The 16,474-nt window shown below is 44.9% G+C and overlaps 1 protein-coding gene across 3 annotated transcripts in view; it reads left to right on the forward strand.

Moving 5' to 3' along the window:
• Window positions 1-12,071, forward strand: part of ACVR1B (activin A receptor type 1B) — a 38,882-nt gene extending 26,811 nt beyond the window's left edge. For all 3 annotated transcript variants that reach the window (XM_077110732.1, XM_077110734.1, XM_077110733.1), the window contains 6 exons: window positions 172-402; window positions 3,103-3,270; window positions 4,308-4,464; window positions 5,749-5,873; window positions 8,468-8,598; window positions 10,109-12,071. In XM_077110732.1, the coding sequence (XP_076966847.1) occupies window positions 172-402; window positions 3,103-3,270; window positions 4,308-4,464; window positions 5,749-5,873; window positions 8,468-8,598; window positions 10,109-10,234 (938 nt within the window). In that variant the 3' untranslated portion in view covers window positions 10,235-12,071. The remainder of the gene's footprint in view (window positions 1-171; window positions 403-3,102; window positions 3,271-4,307; window positions 4,465-5,748; window positions 5,874-8,467; window positions 8,599-10,108) is intronic.
• The last annotated feature ends 4,403 nt before the right edge of the window (window positions 12,072-16,474 follow it).

The raw sequence follows: 16,474 nt of genomic DNA on the forward strand, positions 1-16,474 counted from the left end.
GCCAGGTTATCTAGAGGTGGTGCAGGGGCGCCTGCGACTCTCCGTGGTTAATGAACCATGTAGAATGGAGACACTGTGTTAAGGGCCTTTCCAACATAGCAATGAACAGTAGGCATTGCACAATTTAACAAATTTACAATGGCAGGTTTCTTTCTGTTCTTTTGCTCACAGGGCTGCCCCTTTTTGTCCAGCGCACAGTGGCCCGAACCATCGTTTTACAGGAGATTATTGGCAAGGGCCGTTTTGGGGAAGTATGGCGCGGCCGCTGGAGGGGTGGTGATGTAGCTGTGAAAATTTTCTCTTCTCGTGAAGAACGGTCTTGGTTCCGGGAAGCAGAGATATATCAGACAGTCATGCTGCGCCACGAAAACATCCTTGGATTTATTGCCGCTGATAATAAAGGTAAAGGTCTGGGTTTGGGTGCAGGTGTCCCATTGCCAGCAGCATTCCTAGATGCTGGGGTTACTGGAGAGATTGAATAGGATGTGTAGCAGCACAACTGTATTTGCCTTCATAGTTATTCTCATAGAAAGAGAATCTGAATAAGATAATGGTTTTCAAACTTTCTAAAGACATAAATGCCCTGCATTTGGGAAAAGCTTATACTGAAGCCCAATTTATTAAGCAAATAAACAAGATGAACCCCCTCATCCTACCTGGTCAGTTTTCCTTCTTTTATACTTGCCCAAAACCCCTGTGTCATATCTGCAGAGGTTCCAGTAAGGTTATTTTGAAAGCACTGGAATGAGGAATTGTAGCCTCAACTCCTGCCAGGAAAGGACAGCCCTGTAGGGCAGAAAGGCATGTCGCCCACATTCTGTGGCATGACCAGCATCATGCATGTGTTTCTAGTGCAGCAGGCACAGAGGTGGGATGGCCTGCTTCCTTTGGGAGTGCCAACCCAGTGGTCTCCAAGCTCAGCTTTGGGCCTGGCCTGTACTTGACGTCCCTTACTTCCTCCTTCTTCTCCCTTCTATTTTTGCTTTAGTTTTTGGGTCTCTCTTATGTGCCCAGGCACATCCCTTTTTTTTGCAGACCTCAGTACCTAGCAGAGACAAATAAAATAGCAATTGATACAGGAGGTAAGCACAAGCTATTCCAGTGAGCATGAACCTGGCTGGGGGTGGGCACCAGGGGAGGCCTTTCCAGGGAAGTCACACCCAAGCGTGATGGAAGCAAAGTGGCTGGCAAGAGTTGGCCAGGGGGAAAAAGCCCAGTGGGAAAGGCAAATCCAGACATGTGTGCAAAGGAAAAGTGTTGGGGGTGTGTGTGTGGAAGTATTGGGAATGGCTGCTGTGGCAAAAGATGTGGGCGTAGAGGCAGGGAGAGCCGGGTTATGATGGGCCTTTTTGAGAAGTTTGTATTTGATTCTGAAGATAATGGGAATAATTTAAATTTCTTTCATTAACTCAGCAACATTTATTGACTACTTGGGTTACACACACACACACAAAACAAGACACAGTCCTGCACACACACACACACACACACACACACACACGCACACAACAACAACAACAACAACAAGACACAGTCCCTGCCCTCACAGAGCTCCCAGGAAGAGGGAAAGACACTTGGGCAAGTAGTGTCCCTCAATTGAGAAAGGGCCTCGATGTGATTGTATTACATTCTAGAAGGATCTCTCTGGCAGTTTGGGCACAGTCTGCTCCGGTGACACAGAGGTTTTAGAAGTCGGTGTCTGTAAAGCCTCAGGAAGATGCATAGTATCTATTGTTCTTTCCTAAAACAGCAGCAGACTGCTCATTCCTTCACTGCTCCAGGGGTTTGTAATGGCCTCAGCTGCCCCCAAGCTGAAGATTCTTGGATTCAAATTCAAGGGAAAGGGGAAAGGGAGGATTTTTATTCCCTCTGAGTAAGCTATTCCTTTTTAAAGCAGCATCACCTTTTAATAAAATTTAAATCTTATGTATATTTTAGAGGATCAAAAGATGTCTTCCCTTTTAACTCAACTGCAGAGACTTCAAATCAGGCTGATTTGAATGTAAGGAGGGGTATGTTGGGAGGACCCCTGACTTGTAATTAAATGAAGCCAAGTGCTTTTCTAGGAGCCACTCCCTTTATTGATTCTGGCAACTTGTGTGAGTAGCGATCTGGCTGTTGAAATCCATAGTAGGGCCAAGGAAAGAAGGAAAAAAATCTCACTCCTTCATTCTTGCCTTTTTAACATGATACATTGTTTGGTGTCCTAGAAATAGCACCAACTTAGAATCTGGGAGGTATCCATTCAATTTCCAGTCTTCCTATTGACAGCAGCACAGCATAATTAGGTTACCAGCTTTTGGGTTTTTGTTTTCCCCCTCCCTCCCTCCCTCTGCCCTCCTCCTTCTCTCTACTCCACTGTGTTCCCTCTCCTCCAGTGTTTAAAAGAGAGAAGATAAAAATGTATTTTCTCCAACTTCCATTGTTCTTCTGAGGATAAGATGACCTCTCTGGAGTATGCTATTCATGAATTGACAAGAGTTTTTGTTTTTTTTTTTTTTACTGGGATATAAGAATGAGAGCTCATAAGCTGGTAAGCAATAGACTTGAAAAGAAACATTACAGATGAGACAGGCACGGTGGTTGGGTTGTGTTCAGTGTGTCGTTGGAGCACAGAGGAGAAACTGAAATGCCTTCCTGGGTGGAAATGCCTTCCTGGGTGATGGAAGTGGACACCACCACTTGTAGTTACCACCACTTGTAGTTGCTAGCATGGTGGTGATTATGTCTTGTCAGGATCAAACACGACGAGCAACCTAAACAGATGCCACTAGTTACTTTCCCTGTGTGCTTCCTAGTCTATGGGGGATAGCCCATGTTTTCACATTTGGTTTAAAAAAGGTAATACCGTCCAGAATCTTGCAGCTTACTTACAAGATATAAGGAGGCAGATCCAGGAAAGAAATATTCCTCTGTCCTTACTGGAGCTTAAAACCGATAGATCAGATGGGCATAGAGGGTGGCAGCAGGAGGTGTAGCGGTAAGAAATGTAAATTCAGGAGTCTGTCAGGATTTTGTGGTGTGCACATTTTCCTCCCTTCCTGCTTAATCATTTTGCTGACAGTTATGCCTTTTCTGGAGCTTGTCTGTGATTCTCTGCAGATAATGGCACCTGGACGCAGCTGTGGCTGGTTTCTGATTATCATGAGCATGGCTCCCTATTTGATTATCTTAACCGGTACACAGTGACCATCGAGGGAATGATTAAACTGGCTCTGTCTGCTGCCAGTGGGCTGGCACACCTGCACATGGAGATCGTAGGCACACAAGGTGAGTGGGTCCAGCCAAGGAGCAGCAGGTGAAGCTGGGTTTGCCCCTGATTTAGTCCCCAGAATTCTTTTTCACTGGGAAAGTCAGAGCTGAACCTCAGGAACTACAGTCTAACCAGAAGGAGAGAGGTTTGCACTTACTTGCATGAGAACAAGAACTCTCTAAAGGAGTTTGCTCTTTATCTTTTGTCTTTAGAACTCCCTCAAGGGACTCTATACTGTAAATGTTCAGTTATTTGTCATCCAGTTGCCTGACATAGTTGTTTATGGATGAGCTAGTGTTTATTGAGGAATAATTGTTTCAGAAGCCACAGTAATAATGTAAAATAATGGAACTAAGAAAATAAAACAAGCTAATGTGCACAGGAGTATCGGTTTGGTAATTTCGCAGGTTCATTGGTAGGGACAGCTGGGTTAAAGACAGCTTGGTGAATTAGACGCTGGGATTTCCTAATCTAGGAAGACTTTCCTGGTGGAAAAAGACATTTTGCTTTCCTTTTTGTTGACTGTGATCTCATCTGTTTAAGAGAGCCTTGGCAGGTGTGTTCCCCAATGCCTAGTTAACCAGGGAACAGCCTATCCTGGCCACAATAGAAAACAAACTATTAAAGTTTGTTCCTGTTTGTTGGCTAAGCAGTGATTATTAGCAGTCCTCATTTTCAGACCTGTTTGGTTGTGAACATAGCAAGTTTTCTTTGAATTCTTTGGTAGCTCTGTACCTGGGCATATTAGTATTAGTTCAGGGAAGACAAATAGAAGTGATAACATTACCTAATACACCTGCCCTCCTAACTGCTTACTACATTAATGCATTTAACCTTCACAACATGCCTGTGAAACATGAACAGTCAGCGTTCTCATTGGATGGCTGAAAAGACCAGAGTACAGATGGGTTGATTCTCTTTTACAGGGTCACTGGGCTAGTGGGAGGCAAAAGCCAGAATTTGAACCCATACTGTCTGGCTTCAGAGTCTATACTTTTAACCTTTATCCTGTATTTCTTTAAAGAGCCATGGTTTTGTTTTGTTTTTCTGCCAGGGAAGCCTGGAATTGCTCATCGAGACTTGAAGTCAAAGAACATCCTAGTAAAGAAAAATGGCATGTGTGCCATCGCAGACCTTGGCCTGGCTGTCCGTCATGATGCGGTCACAGACACCATTGACATTGCCCCAAATCAGAGGGTGGGAACAAAACGGTAGGAAGACCCTGGGCCTCTTTCCTAGTTTAGCAGCTGTACTGAGTAATGTGTGTCCTTTCCTATAAACACATGAGAAGGAGGGACAGGAAAAAAAGAGATGTGGTCCTTGCTTTTAGAAAGCGGAAGTCAAGTTAAACACCTTCTCCTGAGGCCAGAAAGCTACACAGGATGCATCTCATGGACACAAATGCCAAGAGCTTAGTTTCACAGGACTGTACACATGGTGAGGGGTGAGGAGGAGGATAAAAATTGAAGAAACAAAGCAAAATGTGCTTTGTTAATACCTAATGTAGGAAGAGACTCTGGAACAGGATTTGGAAGGGAGGTATGCACCAGGCTTCCCCAGGGGAAGAGGGAAAATGTTATAGTCCCAAGGAGCAGCTTGTACAGAGACCCCTAAGGATGCTGGGAGTGTGGTCTGCTTGGGGTTAGAGAGCAGGCCTGTCAGAGTTAGGAGCAGAGTTAATCTGGGGTGGAGATTGGGGCATCCATAAAGTTCATGAGCCTGTTTCCTGCTCCATCCAGAAGTGAAGTAAGAAGTAAGGAATTGTAATTGCAAGATTGACTTCATGAGTTAAAAACTGGAATGCCTTTTAAAAGGGTGGACAAAGGGGTTTGTTTACCCACTGAACCTAAGTGAATTTCACTAATTTGCACCACTGCTTTTTTCCTTCCTTCTTATCTGAATCATTGCAGCTACACAGTCCCCAAAGTGTGAGACCAGAGATGATCCCCTGATTTGCCTTACTGTAGCAGCTGGGGGTGGCTCTGGTAGTGGTAATTAAGGTTGACTTTGACAACTACCTAGAACTAATTTTCACATGTCTGCAATGGGGTAAGATATCAGAAGAAGTTCAGGATGAAATTTAAGCTCAGCCGATCACTGTGGCTACGTTCGACAAGGTGAAAGAGCTCAGTAGCAACCAGGTCATTTGGGCTATTGCTGCCACATCGCCCGTGGTGCAAGTACCTCTGCCAAGAAATCAAAACATGCTTAAAATAAACAAATCTTGATGGTTAAAAAAGTAGAGACATGAATAAGAATATAGCCAAATCTGCTGAAGTATTCAGATTTGAATCCAAAATATACGAGCAATTGCAGTGAAGAGAATTGATCCCTGCCCCCTCCCCAGGGGACTTTCTTAAGGTGATGCTCTGCCGCTGAGCTGAGGGGTGTCTAGTCCTACATGGAGAGGGCCCCTGAATCAAAACTTCGATATAAAGAGAGAAATCATTGCTTAAATCTACCTGTGCATGATCCTGTTTCCTTTGCTGTCACAGATACATGGCTCCTGAAGTACTTGATGAAACCATTAACATGAAACACTTCGACTCCTTTAAATGTGCTGATATCTATGCCCTTGGGCTCGTATATTGGGAGATTGCTCGAAGATGCAATTCTGGAGGTACCTTTCTTTTTTGTCTTCTCTTACTCCCTATCTCCCTTTGCAGAATGTGGGATCACCTGAGGGTGCTAGTGTTTTACTGCCTCCTTTCTTTTGTGGTGCATTGTGCCATTTTTTTAATTGGCCCATGGAGGTGGCAAGTGCCTGTTCCATTCCTAGAATTGGCCAACTTCTTCAAGATGAATGCAAGACCCCTTTACTCGAGGAAGTATATTCTAATACTCTGGTTCCTAGGCCATGTTCCTTGGAAACTCTGGTATTTCATTGCTGCAGTAATCATGGTAATTTCTCAGTTTGCAGGATAAAGTTTACTAATGTATAGAATTTTCTCAAAATGAGGTTTTTTTCCCTCCCATAATTCTTTCTTAAATCTTCGATACATGCAACTGCTTATCCATGTAAGAATTAGTAAAAGGTGGTATGTGATTTAGCAGAAAACAATTTTTTATCGTCAGCTTAGTATATCAACCTTTTTTGACATACTTCGCAAAGAGCACGGTGACTCCAGGTGTTCTACCATGTCAAGTTCAAGAACCACCTTCCTAGTATAACCCTGTCCTCAGCCGTTTATCTCTTATGTGAGAGATTCCAGGTTAGTGAAAGTGGTTGAATTAAAAACAACTGGTACAAAAACCAAACAACAACAACAAAATCCTGGTAAATCTTCCAGCAGAATCCTTTTATGTGTTACTATTCTTATTCCTCTATATACGTTTGGTAAGATCCAAATTATGGAGGTGCCTACAAGTATTATCCATGGAATTGTGAATCTTAATTTCTGACCAATATATACATATAAAACAGGATTAATAAGAATTTGGTTGCACACGTCTTAAATTGTGAATAAGTTAATCTTTTCTTTCTTATGCCACCTGGAAAATGGGGCTAAGTATATTTTATTAATAGATGACATTTATTCAGCACTTGATGTGTTATAAACTCACTTAATCTTGACTATAAACCCACAGGTACTATTGTTGTCACCATTTGGCAGAAGAAATATCACAGAGAGGTTAGGTGGTTGGTCCAAGGTCGCATAGCTAATAAAGCTTCAAGCTCCAGCAATGTGAAGTCAGATTTCAAGCTCTTAACTGCCCTTTAGATAATTAAAAAGTCAGACTCTGTTTAAAATTCTGTACCATTAGCTCAGGACAGTAGGGATTTTCCTAAGGAAAAAAAAAAGGCATGTAAAAAGTTTCATTGATTTTTTTTTTTTTTTTTTTTGCATGGGTGGGGTCCGGGAATCGAACCCGGGACTCTGGCATCTATGAATTTGTTTTTTGTTTTCTGTTTTTTTCTCTTTGGGGGTGGCAGTTGAACCTGGGACTCTGGAATGATTGAATTTGTTTTTTTTGTTTTTGTTTTTGTTTTGTTTTTGGGTGCATGGTCCAGGAATCGAACCCAGGTTCCCGCATGGAAGGTGAGCATTCTGCCGCTGAACCGCCTGTGCACCCATATCATTGAATTTTTTTAATTAACTTTTTATGATGGAAAATATTTCAACTTGTTACTATAAGATAAGGACTTACAAAGGCAATAGTGTTATCACATTTTTTTTTTAAATGAATGTTTATTTCTTATCATCCAATAGTCAGTGTTGAGATTTCCCTAACTGGCTCCTAATTTTTTAAAAAGTTTGTTCAATCAGGGTCCAGATAAGGTCCATCCATTGCCTTTGATTGATTGATAGTCTCTTCAGTCGCTTATAATCTAAAGGTTTTGTCTTCATTTTTTTTCTTTCTGCAGTTTGTATATTGGAGAATCTGGTTCATATGTCTTGTGAAGTTTCCTAGCCTAAATTTTGTTGATTGCTTCCCCATTGAATTAACATGGTCTCCTGTTTCTGGTATTCCCGCATATCTGTAGTTATATCTAGCAGCTAGAACCATGTTTGATTTTTTTTTTTTTTTGCAAAAGTCTAGGGGCTGTTCTTGTACTTCCATCACGAGTCACATAATGTTTGGTTATCTCTCTTTTGGTGATATTAGCGACCATCAGTGATCAACGTCAAATCCAAGTTCATTAGAGGTTGCAAATGTCAGTATTCTGATTTTATAAATCTTCATGTATTAACAGGATTCTTCTTTAAGGAGACACTTCATCTGATTAATCTATTTGGTTACCACATTGTATAGTTTGAATAGGAAAGGCAGGATAATGCTTGATTCTTTCTATTTATTTACCTCTTTATCATTTTTCAGAATGAATTTGTTCCCTAGCATTCTACGAAGATGATTGAGGGTTTTTTTTTAAGTATCAGTATGTTTTTAAAAATATTTGTTTCCATTTAAATTATTAGTCTTATTGTTGCTTAAATGTTCTCATTTTTGGCCACTTGGGGGCTTTTCAGATTGATACCTGAGTCCTTTTGTCCTGACCCAATAGTCTTTGTTTGCTTGCTTTTTGAAAGTTGTTCCTGGCTAAGCTTGTGTATTTCCTGTTCCGTTCCTAGAATTGACCAACTTCTTCAAGGAGCTTTGTTTCATTTCAGTGTGAAATGATATTTATAGACCGCAGTGTGGGTGTTGTCTTTGGCTTTTGAGTAATCTCTTCCTTTTGTTGGTAACTCAGGTAGACATATTCTTTTCTCCTAGGAGTTCATGAAGAATATCAGCTGCCATATTATGACCTAGTGCCCTCTGATCCTTCCATTGAGGAAATGCGAAAGGTCGTATGTGACCAAAAGCTACGGCCCAACATCCCCAACTGGTGGCAGAGCTATGAGGTAAGATGCTGCCTTCTCCGCTTTTCTGTCTGCCTGAGTTCTCTGCCTCATAAAAGGATTTCCCTACAGCTGGGCCAACCCTGACAGATACCCACTGAGTGTGTGTGTCAGTGGGCCTGTGCTCTCATTTATTGAGACCTTTGGGGCCACAGTCCCTTATCCTGGGCACTGTAGGGTGCTGTTTGAATTGAGGGCTAAAAGAAAAGGTTTTGTCCCCAGGACACAGATAAGGGAAGTTGTGAACTAGAGACCCAGGAGCTATGAGATCTATTGATCTACAAAAATAGCTCCAGTGCCCCAGGGGTGAGCTGAGTTTTGTGGAAGTGTTGCAAAGAGGCATCCACACAAAGAAGCTCCTCCGAGGGTTTGGAAGAATGAAGGAAGAGGACATGTTTGTGAGAGGAGTGGCCTTTCTAGAACCTCAGAAGACGGAAGGAAGAAAATGTGTGAAGGGGTTAGGATGGAGATCTTGAATTGGGGACAAATAGCAGTGGAGGTGAGGGGGGACATTTGATGGAAAGAATGGAAATGAGGATAAATTTATGACACATTCCTAATAAACGTGGAGTTCTGGGGGCTTAAGAATCTTCAGGGGAAAGACAAGTTTGCCTAGCTAAGTGCAGAAGCCTTTTCACTCTGTGACTGTTTTTGAAGACCATAACCACTAGAGGGCATTTCTGCATTTAAAAATAAAATTACTCAGTTGATGCTTTCCTGTTGCATAATAGGGCAGCTTTTTTCAAAATGTTCCTCCCAACTCTCAGGTTAGGGCTTATTACGTCTCAGGGCCTGAGGGTGAGGCTGAGAGACCTTGTCTTGAGCCCCACCCCGTCCCAGGTCATGCTGTTCTAGTTTTATATCTTGGGGCCCACACAGGAAAATGGGTTCAACTGCTAAAAATAATTTTGAAAAGCACTGGCCTAGGGCAGTAGGGGGTCAGGTTTGTAGCCCTCAGGAACCAGTAGTAGTCTGTAGTACCCTTTCCCTTTCCCCTCTTGGCCTGTCATGGTCTCCTTTGTTGTCTGGGAAATGGCAGAGTGCTTTTAAGCACTTCCCCCCTCCTCCTTCACTGCTTCCTTTCCCTGTATATGAATCATAGCTTTACAGGCTCTTTTTGGTTTTTTAAAAACATAATTAGTAAGCAGTCATTCTTACCAAAGTATTCTCTAACTTGAAGTGATTTTGAGGTGAGATCTGTTGCTGTTTGGGGGCATTTCTTTCAAGACAATCCAGATTATGGGAATGGCTGGCTGTACTTGCTTCCAGAAGGGTTTCCACTCTCCATTCTACAGCTTTGCCCTCTCACCTACACAACCTGTCCCTTAAGGCAGGAAGAGCCAGGGGGAGAGGAAAGCTTACAAAGTGTTTCCCTGACATCGGGGAGGGAAGGGGATTTGTAGTCCAGATCCTGGACTGCGGAAGAGGCAGCAGGGAAATGAGCAAGGGCCTAGAGATGAGAAAGGCTTTCACCAGGCACGGTTGGACTGACGCCCCGGGTCTCTCTGTGTAGGCCTTACGGGTGATGGGGAAGATGATGCGGGAGTGCTGGTATGCCAACGGTGCAGCCCGCCTGACCGCTCTGCGCATTAAGAAGACCCTCTCACAGCTCAGTGTGCAGGAAGATGTGAAGATCTAACCTGCGCCTTCCCCTTACATGCAACCCTGGGCAGCGAGAACCACACACAGCTGCCATGCTGAGCGTCCGATGGAGGCCTACCTCTCGTTTCTGCCCAGCCCTCTGTGGCCAGGACCCCTGGCCTGCAAGAGGGACAGAGCCCAGGAGACTCACTCATTCCCATGTTGGATGTGAGACACAGACAACTTTTCTTTTTACCTCCTAATGGCATGGAGACTCAGAGCAAATCATGTGGAGAACTCAATGCCACGACTTGAACTGGTTGTAATGAGAAGTCCTGCAAACTCCGGTGCCTGTGGCATACAGCCGGGAGTGGTGAAAGGGGTGGCCTCGGAGGAGCCAGAAGGAGCTGAGTTGCTGCCAGTGCTGAGCCGCACTAAGGGTTTCCCTTCAGGGACCAACCCACAGCACACTGAGGCAGCCCAGAGGAGCCAGAAGGAGAGCCCCTCTCTCAGGCAGCTCTGACCCAAGTGCTCCCCTCCTCCCCCACACGGTCATCTGCAGGGATTGCCAGTGGAGATGGACTCTGCTGCCTGTCTGTCCAGCTGTCCGTGCATGTGCCGAGGTGTGTCCCCTGTTGTGCCTGGTCCATGCCACACCCTTCCACGTGTGTGTGTGTGTATGTGTGTGTCTGTCGGTGTGCACTTACCTACTTGAGCTTTCTGTGCATGTGCAGGTCGGGGGTGTGGTTGTCATGCCGTCTCTGCGTGCTGGTGCCTCTGTGTTCAGTAGTGAACAGCATCTAGTTGCCCTGGTGCCCCTTCCTGGAGGTCTCCCCCTCTCCCTTTCCCCAAAGCCCCCATGCTACGGCAGTGCTCCCTTCCTAGAAGGCTGCTCTGCCCACTCCTGTGTCAACACAGCTCTTTTCCATTTCAGACTATGGAACCAAAGCTGGCCCAGTTATCTATGGCAGGAGAGATTTTGGGATCAAAATGTTAGGGAACCAGGTGGGGTGGGCAGAGAGTCTTGGCGGAAGTCTTGCATGCTGTGGTCAGCAGCAGCCGTGGGAAAGGAGCCAGCCCAAGGGTTTCATCCTCAGCGACAGCAAGGAAGGGCTGAGGAATTTGAAGTCCAGATCTTGGGACTCAGATTGGAATGTCACACTTGTCTTTTAGATCCCAGATTCTGGAAACAGCAGTGTATATTCTGGGTGGTGGTGGGTTGGGGGGGAGGGGAAACGGGGGAGGGCAGAGAGCGGGGAGGGACTCTGGGATGGGAGGGAGGCATCTGCATGGGTCTCATTTTACTGGATTATCTGATCAGGGTGGAGGGAAGATGGGAGATTTGATTCACTTCAGGGGCCCTACTGGGGAACAGCCTGAGCTGAACATGTTATTTTAATCTGAATATAGTATTTAATGAAGTCTAGGAGCACGGCAGTGGGTGGTGATTTGGTCAGCATATCTTAGGTATATAATAACTTTGAAGCCATAACTTTTAACTGGAGTGGTTTGATTATTATTATTATTTTTAATTTTATTGGAAGGGTCTGGATTTTAACTTTTTTTATTATTAAGTTTTTGTAAAAGGAAAACCATCTCTATGTGATGATTACCTCTCACTCTTTGTTTTTAAAGAAATCCCTATAAAATAACCACAGAGAAATTCTCCAATCAAACGCACACAGCTCAATCACACTGGAAATGTTTGTTCTTGTACCTGAGCCTGTCCCCAGGCAGCCTTGAGATTCCCTCTGTGCCCTGGGGGTCAGGCTCTCCTGTACTCTGTTCCTCCCCCTCCCCTGTCCCCAAACCCACAGAGAGGTTTTTGGCCCTGGGCCCTAAGCCTTTTCTGTGCATTGTCCGGCTGGTTATGCCTTCCCCTCCAGGCATTTATTCAACAAATGTTTACTGTGTGCCTGGTGGGTGCCAGACACTGTGCTAAGCGCTGGCAATACGGCTGTGAACAAGACAGGCTTGCGTCCTCCTCTTGGAGCCCTGAAGAAGGAGGTGATTCAAGTAAGTGGACCCCTGCTTTGAGACCAGAAGATTTCACAGTTGGTTTTGAGAGCCTTTTGAGCCTGGAATTAATAGCTCTCCTGTGAGCCCACCGTGGAGAAAGGATGCCCTCCACAAAAGACTGGTTGGTGGGCAGCGGGAACTGAGGTTCAGAGCCCCAGATGAGACCCCAAATCACTGCATTCATTCTGAGCCCCCTTCCTGCCCCCAAGGGAGGCACATTGTGTGTGCGACCTAAAGCATCCCTGCCTCTTCAGCCCAGCGATTCTCTGCCAAAGCCTATGGAGGAGGGAAGAGCCCTCTCCCAACTGACCTCGGTCTCCCCGATGCACCTGGCATTTCTATTTATTTTCCTGATGTATTACTTCTTTTGTTGCATTAAAGGAGATCTACCCCTGATCCTTTAGGCCAATTTACTGGCCAGTGACTAATTTTCCTTGAATACTAATTGTGTCATTAGGGGGACCTTTCCCCACCCCTGCTGGTCCACAACCAGTCTGCCCTGCAGCAGAAACCTGGCACGTTACAGGTGGTGATGGGACTTAGACTCAGTCCCAGTCTCAACTAGGCCTCTGGGATCTGCCAACTCTTGCTGACCCAGGGACTCCCAGGCCACTAGTCCACTCCGTAGGGCTAGTGCTCACCAAATGTGCTCCAGCTTCTCCAACTCTGGGGAAGACTGAGCAGTTTTTTGGGGTCTCTTCTCCACCCCCACCCCCTTTAACACCAAGCAAGAGTTGGGGAGAAACTAAAACTCTGAGTGAGGCCTCCCTGAAGCTAACCATGATTCATGGGTCTACCTGCACCTCTGGAGTCACAGACCAAGTCCAAGCCCGTTCTATGCCGCCGTCAAGGCCCCCGAACGGCATCCTCGGTACTTCTGTTTGTTTTTGTACATTTTATTAGAAAGGACTGTAAAATAGCCACTTAGACACTTTACCTCTTCAGTATGCAAATGTAAATACATTGTAATATAGGAAATCTTTTGTTTTAATATAAGAATGAGCCTGTCCAATTTCTGCTGTACATTATTAAAAGTTTTATTCACAGAGCTGTTCTGGTGCCATCTGTCTTACATATGTGGAGTGACCACCCAGCTTTTGTCAGAGCAGTTGGGAATGGGGCAAGTGGGTCAAAGGTAATATTTCTGCCCTTCAGCTTGCCCAGTGTATTATGTTTTATGTTTACACCGGTTGCAACGGACCACCTTCAGAAGAGGGGCTGATCTGAATATCTATTTTGGGTCTTGAGATTATTCTTTGTGTTTCCTAGAGGGAGGTCCTGGCATGTAAGATGCATCAGTAGATAGAAACTGAACACACTTTTCTTGGACTTTGTGCCTTTTAGCATTTTTCTCTATACAAAAGAGGGTCTTGATCCTTATTAGTCGGCACACGAACTAGTCTCAAAGGCAGCATAAAAGCTCTCCTAAGTTTTTGTTTTCCCTCTCCTCAATTAGAGTACACATGTGTATTTGTTGATGTTTAGGTGACTTTGAGGGGGTAGTCTTCATTGGGTACTTGTATATTTCAGTCCTTGCAAGTCCTAGAATCACAGAATCTTTAGTTTAGATGGGACCTTACAGGTCAACTAGTTGACTGTCCATCAAGCACTTGGCTTCCCTGCAGCAAGTAATTTACCTGTAGGAATTTGCCGTAAGTTTGGCATGTATCCCAATAACCCTTGTCTCCTGGCCGTAATTATTCTATCTACAGATATGGTAGCAGAAGCACAAGTACCTTGCTGAAGTGGCAAGATTGATGGCTGCTGCATTCTTTGATCTACCTATCCATCAGAAGGACAGGTGTGATTTGTAGTGAATTCCAACCCAGTTCAAATGAAAGGACCTTATAATAGTTTGCAAACCATCCTCTGAATAGTCAGTCATCTTGCTGGGCAGGGACCTAAAATTCTCTAGGCTATGGATTGCAGGTTTCCACTTTTTAACGGTTTGAAATCAGAATGGCAACCATTCTGGTGCGTCTCCATGTGCTCTGGAGAGCTACTGACCGTATTTTACCTTTGTCAGTCCTGTTGCACAAAAGACCTGAATTCATTTGAATGATTAGCTCTTGGTAAATTTCTGTTCTCCCAAACCAGTGTGTCTTCTGATATTTACAGTCCAGAAAACATGCTTGTTAAATACAACCAAAACAAAATTAGGGGGAGAATTCACCAAGACAAACCCGGGCATGTTGGAGGGATATACGAGGAGGTTGGTGTTGCAAAAGCTTCTGGTCAAGCTTGGAGCGGACAGGAAAGTATTTTCTCATAGCTCAAGTTTGTTTGGAATGCAGTCATGCAAGTTGTTAGGAGTCCCGTGGCCAGACATTATGGGATTTAAGGAATATGGCAGATAGCACTGAATCCATCTGGTAATACTCCATGGAAGCTAAGGATGGGGATTAATGGTGTGAGAAGGTTTAAGGAACAATCGACTAGGCTGGACCTTATTTAATAAGCATTTTTAAAGGCAATTTCAGTGCTTAAAGCTTTAGGTGTAATACAAAGATGAACAGTTCATGAACTTTGCTCTTCAACGACCTTAATGGTGAAGAGAAACTTAATAACAAGGCAGTTATTGGCAAGACCCATTACAGAGTAATACACAAGGTGTTAGGGAAGCACAGATGTGGCTTGGGACAGAAAGGAGGTGGGCCCTGTCTGCAGGGACTCCAGTCTTGTGGAGCAGACTAGTAAACAGATAATCACAATAGGATGAGCTAAGTGCCATGAATGAGGCAGACAGAATGCTGTGGGAACCGAGGCGAGACAAGGGTTCAGGGGCAAGAGTGGTAACATCTATTTTGGAGTAGGCATTGGCCTACAGAATGCGGAGGGTGGTGTAGTAAGGAAGAGTAAGTGGCCATAAAGGGACCATGGATGTTCAGTATGGAGCACGGGAGCCAAAGATGCAATGAGGGAGTCTGGAATTCTTCATGGGCTGAGATGTGCCACTGCTTTCCTCTGACAACCCAACTCAGACTATGGTAATCCAGCAGGAATTTCTTCCTCTTGAGACTGGACTTGGCCTCCAAATTCTTCTTAGCAGCATGCTTATGTGGAGGCGTCCCGTAAGTTAAAGACTATTTGTCATTCCAGATGTAGGGAATAAGCCACTGAAGGGTTTTGAGCAAGGAAGTGGTGTTCTCCTATTTGTGTTCTGAGAAGATTTCACTGCTAACTAGGAGTGGCCCAGGAGAGCGGGAAATGGGATTATAGGGCTGGTAGAGCAGGGAATGGAGAGACAGGGAGACAATCTACAAGTTTGGGGCAGGATCAGATGTGAACAGTGAGGGAAAGATGGGAACTGCCTTGGGTTTGGAGTAGATGGGAGAATCTTAGTCTGGTGGTTTTGTGTATGTGTTTGGAGGCTGGAAACATTGGGGCACAACACTGTCCCCTGGGAGAATGAATCTGGAAGGACACAATGGAACAGACATATTTGCCAAGAGAGAAGACAGGAGGGAAGAAATGTGGGGAGTCGGGGGCCATGAGAGCTGTCATTCTCTCTTAGCTATCTGTACCAGTTCTGACAGGAGGCAGGGTAAAATAAATACCCTATGCATGAATGCTGTGGGAAATGGTGGAGAGTTAACTCTTCCTTCTGCCACTCTGGTCTGTTCAAGCCAGAGACACCCTGTTAGCCCCACCCAATAGAGGCAGAATGGGTCCCTAATCCACTTACGACCCATATCTGACATAAATTGCCACGTTTACCCTGTGCTTACTCTCAGACCCCCTAATTCAGGTCTAGGGAGAATGTTTTTAAGCTATGCTGGATCAAGCCTGATGCTGGGCCCCTTCCCCTGGGCTCCAACACACACAGACAAAATCCCACTGAAGTTGGGCAATGGGAGCTATTGGGAAAAACAGCCACCCCCTGCCCAGTCAGCTGCCCACGTCTCCCTTGAGAGGTGGTTTCATACAACTAGGGGCCCAGTGTTTCATTCCCAGCAAACAGCCAGCTGAGCCCCAGGTCCTCTCCCTTCTACTTCCCCAGCTCAGAAACAGTAGCAGTTCCCAGAGAGTGGCCCCCAGTTCAGATCCCTGAAATGACCATGTTAGACCTCTGTAAGACTTGAGTTAGACTCCAGAGGGCCCTGAGCCTGATGATCTCGTCTCCTAAATGGTACCGTATAAGCTTGGGCAGGTCATTGAAGACAAGATTCAGCTCTTCCCCCATTTCCTCCATGGTGTGTGTGGAGGGCTGTTGATTGTCATATCTGGGCAAGGGTTTGCCCCAAGGAGGAGAGGTGTTACACAGACCTGTCTTAGCCAG

Source organism: Tamandua tetradactyla, chromosome 7, assembly GCF_023851605.1.
Source record: "Tamandua tetradactyla isolate mTamTet1 chromosome 7, mTamTet1.pri, whole genome shotgun sequence".
NCBI lineage: Eukaryota > Metazoa > Chordata > Mammalia > Pilosa > Myrmecophagidae > Tamandua > Tamandua tetradactyla.